General features: G+C 34.0%; 1 protein-coding gene across 3 annotated transcripts in view; it reads left to right on the forward strand.

Annotated features, from left to right (window-relative positions):
* Positions 1 to 10,352, forward strand: part of LOC126880113 (protein TFG-like) — a 33,486-nt gene extending 23,134 nt beyond the window's left edge. For 2 of the 3 annotated variants that reach the window (XM_050643810.1, XM_050643811.1), the window contains exon 6: positions 1,173 to 10,352. In XM_050643810.1, coding sequence (XP_050499767.1) covers positions 1,173 to 1,380 — 208 coding nt within the window. In that variant the 3' untranslated portion in view covers positions 1,381 to 10,352. The remainder of the gene's footprint in view (positions 1 to 1,172) is intronic. The other variant, XR_007696417.1, reaches the window with a different exon arrangement.
* Positions 10,353 to 11,555: the final 1,203 nt, after the last annotated feature.

Consider the following 11,555-nt stretch of genomic DNA (forward strand, 5'->3'; position numbering starts at 1 on the left):
TTCTCAGTAGGGACAAAAAACTTGTAATAAACACGTGCTCTTCGTGTGTATTCTAATACAAACTAAATTAAATGGGATCTTCAGACATACTAACAGCTACGTTTTGTTGCCGGTTGTATAATTTTAGGCTACTTATTTACTGAAATTTTAAAGAGTGGTCAAGTCTCCCATATGATCAAGTCTCCCTCTTCTCCCCTATAGATACTTACGTAATAGAAAATAGATATTATACAGGGCGTCAATAAGTTATATTGCATGAATGAAATACCATGACGTCACTTTTACTTTTCCTCCCTAGGGAGGCAAAGTTCAACTTTGCTCCCTACAATCAGGTCCGGAAAAGTATACTTTCGGTAGAGGTAGGTGGAAAAATTATTTCCTGTAGCTGGCTGTATTATTGTGACCATTTATCACAAAAAATTTTATTTAGTAAAAACCTGTGTACATGGTATATAATTTATTAATAATATGAAAGAATGAAGATATCTAACCGAAGAATAAAAAGTCTAGCAGTTGTCCCACAAATAAGGGTTGTTTGCTGTACTTGAATTTTCTTAATTCTTTTTCAGTGTGTATATGTCTGATATGATGAGTTCAAAAATAATTTTTATTGTTATAATGTATTGTACTGTTTGTTCTATTGTTATTTACACTTATTTTAATTTATTTAGTCTCATAACATTAACACGAAAAACACAATTAATGTATAGTATTTATTACATTCACGTTAGTTTATTTATTAGAATAACTCCTAAAATTTAATTTCTCCTCTTTATATAGTATATCTATGCTTCCAGAAATGTTTCGTTCCCGTTAAATCTTGCTTCGAGTCGTTCGACCGGTTTCTAGACTGTAGTTGAATTCTCTAGATTAGACAGCGCAGCGGGAGCGGTTCTATCAGTTTACTCGTGACTTCAATGGTCGATTCGAGTCTATTCCATCACAGACGTAGCAACGGCGGACGTAGCAGTATTTTATAATCACTTTAACACAGTTAAAACATCAGAATATGCCGAATTTTAACACAATCTCTGATATGGATACTACTGTGTCTGATAGTCTATGTATTGTAACCTCGAAAAATGGTCCCCCTATTACAAACAATAACTAAGTAAATTAATTAATCAATAATTAAATTAGTTTAATTAATTGACGATGCTCGTATTTTTTAGACGTTACGTCCCCCAAGTGATGGATAGCTCCCAAGTTCCGAGTTCCAACGCTTACTCGAACCCACCGCAAGGAAGCCTTTCCTATCCACAGCAGCAACAGTACGGACACCCACCAGTAGTGTACCCCGCTTCAGCCCAAGGCAACCCCTACTCGAAGGGATTCACCCAGCCCTCGCCGCAGCACGGTTTCATGCCACCACGTCAATAGACGACTAACTATTTCTATTGAGACTATTTTAGACCAGTCTGTGAAAAGACTCGAACGTGAGTAAGTTCCGTCTAGCAATTGATAATTTTTGTTTGGATCGAGTCGTTTTTGACTAAGGGAAATCAAATTTGGAGGTTACGTTTTAAGTTTATTTGGAGCTTAAGTTATTTTATAGACCATTCCAGAGCGACCTCATTTGACAGCGTATGAGGGGCAAACATTCGTAAACAAAGTACGTTTAGTGCAGAAAACCATTGTTTACTTTAAGAATGTCATTAAAATGCCGGCGTTTTGTTCAGTTCCAACAGTGTTCCAGTAGAGGTGAAAGAGATACGGTGATGTTTTTTAAAATACCTGCCGCATTTAAAGATCGCGGTGATGTTTAAATGTACTTTCAAAAGAACGATGAGAGTTGTGGGTCAAAGCTTTAAAAAGGGGCCCTTTATCCGAACGTTTCTTGAAGAATGCGAGAATATGTTTCAGGCATTTTATAAAAGGTAAGGTACTAGATAAACTTAAAAAAGATTTTCATTCTGAATATATGGAGTTTTACATTCCCTGTGAGGGTGTTACAATATCCAATATTTGACATTTTTGCAGTAATCACAGATTTTTAATAATAAAACGAGAAAAAATCAAATAGAACACTGAAAACTTAAAAGCAATGTTTGCTTGCCCCTCGGCGATGCTGTCGAAAGTCTCGTGACCTGGAATGGCCAATTGTTTTCGATAAGTCTATTTCATTTTAATGATATAGGTAGATTAGTGAATGGATTGGGAAGATTTCGGGGATGATTTTTTAATGAAAAATATTTGGAAAGATGTTTGCCTTCTAGCATGATCTCCATCTGTAGATCTGTCTCATTTGATCAACAGCAAAACCATCTTGATGGTATATAAGTATTTTTTACGATGATTTGGGAACTGGGATAGGAAACCCAGCTGCATTCCAGTGTTGCCGGATAGACCAAAAAACCAATGTATATTTGAATCCTGGTGTCCAAAGAACCATTAAAACTTCAAAATTTTGTGAACTGACTAATTTATTATTAACAAATCATTCTACAAATTTCCTAATCTATTTTACCAAAACTTGATATAAAGTGTACATGTTAACATCTATTTTTGGAAAGATTTAGGAGTACTAATGAGTTGACAAAGAGAAATCTATTCAAACTTAAAACGGGATACTACCCGAAGGTTGGCTGTATACCATCTAGTTAAATAAAATTAACATGAAGTAAAACTCCCTAGTGTAGTTGGTATATTTAATAAAAATTTAAAAAAAAATCCAAAACGATTACGTTCATAACGTTTTCGGACTTATCAGTCCATCATCAGTGAAACTAAAAGTAAGTACTAATCTCACTTAATAAAATTGAAAAGGGTGAAATTTTGAATGTTAGAAATTGAAAAGTGTGGTTAAGATTACTTACTTTCTTCTGTCCTTACTAAATAGCTACAATGTCAAACACTGGTTAAAATCTGGTTAACACTGGTTAAGAACATACATCTTAACCAGTGTTTGGCATTGTGGGTATTTAGCAAGGACAGAGAGTAAGTAATCTTAACCACACTTTTCAATTTTTAACATTCAAAATTTCACCCTTTTCAATTTTATTAAGTGAGATTACTTACTTACTAAAGTAAAAGTAGATGAAGAACTAACTGACCCAATTGAAGCTGGCAGTGGGATAAGACAGGGAGATTCCCTGAGTCCTCTGTTGTTCAACCTGATCATGGACGAAATAATAAAAAAGTAAGAACAAAAAAGGATACCAAATGGGAGAAAAACAACTTAAAATAATCTGCTATACAGACGACGCAATACTAATCTCTCAAATTGAAGATGATTTACAACATATGCTGCACGAATTTAATATAACCGCTAGAAAATTTAACATGTTAATTTCATCAAAAAAAGACTAAATGCATGGTTATAACAGCAGATCTGATAAGGTGTAAATTAGAGCTGGAGGGTCAAATAATAGAACAAGTCGTGGAGTTTAAATATCTAGGCATCACACTATGCAGCTACGGAAAGCTCGAAACAGAAGTGGAAGATCAGGTGAATAAAGCAAACAGAGCCGCAGGTTGCCTGAATGAAACAATATGGAGAAATAAAAACATCGGAAAAGAAGTGAAAGGCAGAATTTACAAAACAGTCATCAGACCAATTATGACATACGCGGCAGAAACATGACCTGATACAGAAAGGACAAAAAGAATGCTAGAAGCAGCACAGATGAAAACATTGCGAAAAATCGATGGTAAGATGCTGTGGGATAGAGCTAGAAGTGCAGACTTTGCAAGGTGGACAACATTAATAACTGGGTGAAAAGCAGAAGAGTAGAATGGAACGACCACATAAGCCGAATGACAGCAAATAGAGTAGTAAGGACGGCGAGAGACGGCTCCCCAATAGGAAGACGATCAGTGGGAAGACCACGAAAAAGATGGAATGACAACTTACTGGAGGCACATTGAAAAACAGACAGAGTAATGTCTATATAAAAAGAAGAAGAAGAGATTACTTTTAGGTTAACTGATGATGGACTGATAAGTCCGAAAACGTTATGAACGTAATCCTTTTGGATTTAAAAAAAAATTTAATTTTTATTAAATATACCAACTACACTAGGGAGTTTTACTTCATGTTAATTTTATAGAAATCTATTCCGTAATTAATTTGGATCCTAGTACATTCTGACTTAACCTGTATATAAATGTATTGAGTTAAAAGATCTTAGGCTCGATGCACATTTGCGTATTTTCAAGTTGCGTGCACGCTGCTTGTTTTCAAGCCAAGTTTCCCGTCAACACACATTTGAGTGGTTTCTCGGGGTCAATACACGCCAGAAATAAACAACTGTGCATCTACGTTGAAATCGATCGCGCGGTCAACGTGTACTCACTGATTGCCCAACATAGACTTCCAAACCGCCTGACTTGTAGTGATGTTGATTTTAATTACTTTCGAGTATTCGTTACAAATCGTTACTTTTCAATAAAGTAATCATTTACATTACAATATTCGTTACTTTGATTACTATGATTACTTTTGTATTTGAGTACCGGTGATCATAATATGAGGTAATCATGATATTATCGAAAATCGTATTTCTCAGTAGGTAGGTATTTTGTATAGGTATTCCGATATAACAAGTAATCATTTACAGTATTCGTTACTTTGATTACTATGATTACTTTTGTTACTTTTGTATTTGAGTACCTGTAATCATATCGAAAATCGTATTTCTCAGTAGGTAGGTATTGTGTATAGGTACATATTCCGATATAACAAATAATTATTTACAGTATTCGTTACTTTGACTACTATGATTACTTTTGTATTTGAGTACCGGTAATCATATCGAAAATCGTATTTCTCAATAGGTAGGTATTTTGTATGTCCCCCCTAAATGCCCTGGTCTAATTCTAATAAAACCAATGCAATACATACAAAATTAAAGTTGTTGATCATACTGTAGAAACATTATTATTTCCACATTTTTCCGGTCAGTCTAAAAAGTAATCAAGTGTACTGGTTGTAGATACAATAGTCGTTACTCGCTCTGATACGACTGGTATGAAGTAACGAAGTAATCAGAGTAATCAAAGTAGATACAATAGTCGTTACTCGCTCTGATACGATTGGTACGAAGTAACGAAGTAATCAGAGTAATCAAAGTAGATACAATAGTCGTTACTCACTCTAATACCATTGGTACGAAGTAACGAAGTAATCAGAGTAATCAAAGTAAACAAAGTAGATACGATAGTCGTTACTCGCTCTGATACGAGTAATCAAAGTAGATACAATAGTCGTTAGAAGTAACGAAGTAATCAGAGTAATCAAAGTAACGATTTGTCTCTCTTTATAGTAATCGTTACTTTCGGTATTCGTAAGTAACGATTACTTTGTAACGAATAGTTACTTTTTCAACATCACTACTGACTTGTTTTCAAGCCGCGTGCATGTGGCGGCGTAGCAGAAACTGGCGTGCTGTCGGTCCACGCGGCTTGCAAGTCACTTGCACCCCGCGGCTCAGCTCGAGTGTGCAGTGAATGAATTCAACTTATGTACTGCTGAACCGCAAGCGATCGCACGTGGCTTGCTCGCAGCTTGAAAACACGCAAAGGTGTATCGAGCCTTATTAACCTAGGTATTAAAAGAATTATTTAGTTTAAGAAGAAAGTCTGAAATTATGATGAAATCGACGGATTTGTAACTGATGTTACTCGACTGGATTTGTGGTAGGATATTTAGGTAATTTTTTATTGAAAGACTTTTATTTATATAAAGTTATATTAAATCATGATATACTTAACGTAGTTATAGTAGAATAGTCTTGGAGAAGCTAGGACAACTAATCCCCGGACAAATATTCCCGGACAAAAAATCCCCACAAATTATCCCCGGACAAAAAATCCCCATAAATAATCCCTACAAATAATCACCGGACAAGAAATCCCCACAAAATATCCCGGACAAATAATCCCCACAAATTTTTTTGGACAAAATATCCCCAAGAAATATTTGCTGCCGAATATTTCTCTAAAAGATTTTCCGTGAATGCAATGAACGCAAACGTTTTTCAACCTCAGTGCATGAGAGTTATAGCAATCACCATAAAACCTGTTTTGGGCACGAAAATAATATTTATTTTTTATTTATTAAGGGCAACAGACCTTGTAGGCCTAAGGCTAAAATGTTTACATTTCTGATTACATAAATAATATAATAAATAACTTAATATAACTTACATAACTTATAAAACTTATAAATTTTATTTAATTACACTTCAGTTTTTTTATACACTCCTTCACCACCTCTCTCCATCTCCTTCTGTCCAATGCTAGTTCTTTCCATCTCTCAATGTTACTTTTCTTCAAGTCTTCATACACACTGTCCTTCCATCTTTTCCTTGACCTGCCTTTCCTCCTCTTTTGTATTGGTCTTCGTGAGAGTACCATTTTTGGCATTCGTTTACTTCCCATTCTCTCGATGTGCCCCAAGTATCGTGTTCTCTGTGCTTTGATCGTCGTCGTGATCGTTAGCTGTTGATATAGTTCTTCCAATTCTTTATTGGTTCTTCTTCTCCACTGACCTATTTTCACACCTCCATATATATATATTGCTCTTTGCATTTTTCTCTCCCATCTTTCTAAAAGGTCTGTTTCTGACTTTTTGACTTCTGACTTCCAATAAATCACCATAAAACCTGTTTTGGGCACGAAAATAATGATTAACAAATACAATTAAGCATGCATTTTAATTTCCATTACCAAATTTCGAATTGCAATTGTTGAGTTTTTTGGCTGTGGGAATCATATTGTAATTATTCGCTTAAATCTTTTGCTCACCTTGCTTTGAACAACTCTGTTTAAAACATTGCCTATTCATAATGATAACTGCTGGTCCTGAAAACGATAGTCTTGATTCTAATGCAAAAAACCTGTACCTTTTTGGTTTGATTTTTGGATAAATTTTTATGGATGCACACATATCCCCAATAATTACATTTTTTAAAAACCGGATAAAGAATAGTATTGCCCATAAATTTGTTCCTAAAAGCATCAAAAAGTTAAAGATAATCGAAAAGCTTTGTATAACTTTCCTCGCGATGCGTTGTTCTGGCATTGGCATTGAAATTAGTGGAAATTTCAATTGTTTTGATACATACAAAATCGTATACTGATATATCTGCTCTCATGCACTAAGGCTGAAAAACATTTGCATCGATTGCATTCACAGAAAAACTTTCAGAGGAATATTTGGCGGCAAATATTTCTTGGGGATGTTTTGCGGGGATATTTTGCCCAAAAAAATTTGGGGATTATTTGTCCGGGATTTTTTGCTACCAAAAAAAGTTAAGTTTTCCATTTTAGAGGGGGTGAGCGAGTACAAATTTTCAAAAATCGTTTTTTGTTTTAGCGCCATCTATCCATAATTCGAATAAATGTCTCGAATAAAAGTTACTTATTTTTACGTAAATAATCCAAATCTGCAGTAAAAATTAGGAATTCCTCTTTAAGATTTTAAAGTAACCCGCCACCACACGTCCATGGGGGTCGTGTTTGGTGTCATTCGATAAATTTTTGAAAAATATTGAACACGTGTTTTTCAGTTTTTCGATCTGATGTTCATTTCGCGAATTATCGCGGGAGTTCTTTAAGATTTTAAAGTTACACCACCCCACCTCCGTGGGGGGTCGTGTTTGGTATCATTCGATAGATTTTTGAAAAATATTAAACATATTTTTCAGTTTTTTTAACTGATGTTCATTTCGCGAAATATTCGCTTTTTTGTGAAACTTTGTGATACCCATTTCCCTACGCTCCGCTCAAATCGTCAGATATTTGAAATATACACTGCTCTTCATGTACTCAACTTACCTTGTCTTGTTCTGATGTTGCGAGTTTTTCTAAGGATAGATTTTTTTACGGACTGCCCCCAACGCACGCCCCTGTATTGAGAGTCCTTATATGTTAGGGGTACAATTACAGGGTAAGAGGTTTTCTGACACGCTCGAGGAACGCGCAAAATCCTCGCTTGGGCTCCCCTACCGTTATATTATTCAACATTTTATATCTTGTTTGTTAAATTTTTGTTATACAAAATCGCTTCCAAATAATCATTCGAAATGATTTTCTGTTTTCGTTGCTGTAAACTGATCTTAAAGGCACTTTTTATTGTTTTGGTAGGCAATTGTTAGTTTTATTATTGTTTTTATCTACTTTTATGGTATTTTATTTACCACGTTTTATATACTTCGGCTGTTCTTTGTCTGCCTCATTATCACTTTGTCCGGGAAAATCTTTTAATCGGTTTTAAACGTGCTTCCCGACTAGCTAGAGATCTGAAATTTTCAGAATAGTTCAGAACTCGATGACAATGCAATATTCAACAACTTTTACATTTATGCATTGAGTTTTATTTGGAATTTTAAGCGATTTTAATTTTGTATGGTAAAATTAGTTCTCACTTTTCTGAAAAGATGGCGCTACTAGTTTTTTCAATAAATGGCGTTACTTTATATGTCATGTAAAATATTCTATTCGTTTGGAATAATAATAGCTAATGAATATTAAAAATTGTCTCGCTAGTTTGTTTACTTAACCCGCCGTTACACGCGTCTTCTATTCGGACGTGGTTGCACGCGTATGAGCGTCGCCCTCACCTACAAAGTTCGACTTATTTCGAGGAAGAATGAATGTCAACATGGATAAATATAAAATGGGTTGTACTCTCATATTATAGAAAGTCTCGTATGCCAACTTTTTTTATTAATTTAACAAAACAAAAGTAAAAATAATATACATAGATCAAAAGCAAGTTTTCTTAATTTTCAATTTCAGCAAGCCACTGAAGAAATTAACGTTCTTTACGCGAATTCATTTTACTAAAAATACAAATTAAAATTAACAACTGTTCTGAAGCTATTTCTTTGTGGTATTTATGTAATTAACTATTAATATTTTGTATTTTGATAACGACGTCCGAGGTGGAATTCGAAACGTCAATAAAATCAATTTTTCAAGTTAAATTGTGGCTTATTTCCCAATTAGAATAGGTAAATTTAAAAATGGGTTCTTAACCAGTGGCGCACCTAGAATTTTCCTCTGGGGGGAGGGGGGTTAGCTTGGGCACCGAGAGTTTTTTGTATTATTTGTGAACGACAAGTTACATTTTCCTACTTTCTTTTATATATATTTCTATATGCTCTGGGTGGGATTTTAACCCCTAAACCCCCCGCTCGGTGTGCCACTGTTCCTAACCTAATCCAAACAATAATATTTTAATTAAACCTACCTAAATATTAAATAAAAACCTAAAAGTTTCTTTGAGATAACAGAAACGTGATTTCACCGTGATTGCACGCGCAGTGAGGAATTCCCTCACTTGAAGAGGGATGTCTCTTCTTTCAACTATCACACAGCACACTGACCGCCAGAAATATTCTATAACTTTTTCATACCCTCTCATGAACCATGTTAAAGGCATTCCTGGGTGCTTAAGGTCATCGTATTAGTTTACACAATTTCATTGGTTATAAACAAATATGGTGAGGGATTCCCTCATAGCGCGTGTAATGGCGGGTTAAAAAATTCTCAAAAATAAATGTGGTAATTATATTGTGTCCTATAAATAATAAAAATGTGGTATTATAAAAACTTATTTTTTATAAAAGTGTAATTATTTCCAATAGCTTTCTCATTTTTTAACATTTGTTGTAAATGTCTAGGATTTTTTGAACCCCTAGTTCAATATTTCCTCTCTTTTTAGCACTACAGAGGAAATGGCAACTCTTCATCCCAGTGGCGTATCTAAACATTTGGTTTGGGAGGTGAAATTTACCTTAGGGGAACTTCCAATGAAACACCAACCAAAAGACATAAAAAAGATAAACCCAAACTACATAAAAGACATAAATAATAACTTATATACATTAAGTTTCTTTAATTTTCCCAACTAGCGGGTTTATTGGGTTGAATTTTTCTGTCTGTGGTTTAAGTTTCATGTCAGGTTTATTTATGTGTCAACAATTTTTTTTCTTTAATTTTGACCTTGTTATGGGGAAAATTTTCCCATTTTCTCTCTCCGTAGATCCGCCACTGCTTCAGGCTTCGACTATAAATCGTTACGTATATCATGAATTAAACGCCATTTTAATAATTTTTTATGACTACATTCAACTTTGACTTCCTTTCAAAGGAATTCGTGATTCAGACGAATTGTTCGACGTAATTTAGGCTTGTTTTCGTACACACAGACTCACCTACTTTTTATCTAAAATTTATTTAAGATTTTAAAACCTTTTAGTGGTCGTTTAAAGAGGACAAATTTGTACGTTAAACTGATGATGATATTAAATGTTATTTTTAATCGTTTTATGTATGATGATTGCATTTTTACTATCTATTCTGATGATGCTCTAGAATGTAAGCAATAAATAAATTAATATTTTCGAAGTGTCTTTTTTTCCTCGTTTCCTTCCACCAGGGTTGGGCTGTTTTAAAACAAGCTTTTTAAAGCAATGTTTTAAAACATGTTTAAAAACACTGGAAAAAAACAGTTGTGTTTTAAAACACTGTTTTAAAAGATAGTTTTTTTTTTCGTTATTGTTTATTTAAACAACATTGTTATAAGACATTTGTGTTTGCTAATTTGCAAAATTGCAAATATAGATTATAGAGTAAGTAGGTGCAATAACAATATTAATGCGAAGTAAAAGTAAAACTGAAAAAAAGTAACTGACTAAACTTTATTTATGTTCAGGTAGCAAGCATACCAGTACTGGTAGACAGTGCTGAGTGCTGTAGTAACATTAACCTAAACCAATACTCCTAATAAAGTTGAAAGAAAAAGAAAATTAAGTAAATAATTATTGAATTACAACAGCATCTATTACACAGTCCTACTATTAGCTTCCTCTGGCTCCTCAAAATCAACATTCGTTAAAGTTAAAACACATTTTTCATGACGCTTTTTCATTCTTGCAACTAATATAGACAATTGCTTCTTGCATTTTTTACACTCAGCTTTAGACACTGTCTTTTTACTTTCTCTTCGATCCTCAAAATTGATATTCACATTAATCAAATTAAAATTTATCCAAATTGGATCTCTCCGCCTTCCTTGACTTAACATATTTATAAAATATAATGTACTGTATACACTACAACTATCCACTAGAAATTAAAATAGAACCGAAGATACCAATATGAAATTATATTATAATAAAGCAGAACTTACAGCTTCCGACTTATCCTGAAAAACTGAATAGCGAATGTGATTTACATAATATCACGTGGTATAAAGAAACGAAACAGTTAAACACTCGTTGCATGTGCGCGCAGGTCGCGTCTTCGCGGGAATCCCATAGGTGTGCCAGTTGAGGTTTATGGGAATCCCCGTTAGAAATCCAGTGAAGTACTTAATTATTTTAAATCGTTTTTTTTTAACAGTGTTTTTTTGTTTTAAAACAGTGGTTTTTTTTAGACGAAAAAAACTATTTAAAAAAAACATGTTTTTTTTAATCAATTTTTGTCCAACCCTGCCTTCCACAACTATGGCCCTTCTCAGAGGCATTTTTCAGTGCGTCACAAGTGACAGAAAAAAGGTAAGTCCGTGATACACATTTATTAAAATTTATAGTAATCCTTACAAT

The sequence above is a fragment of the Diabrotica virgifera genome, chromosome 2 (assembly GCF_917563875.1).
Source record: "Diabrotica virgifera virgifera chromosome 2, PGI_DIABVI_V3a".
NCBI lineage: Eukaryota > Metazoa > Arthropoda > Insecta > Coleoptera > Chrysomelidae > Diabrotica > Diabrotica virgifera.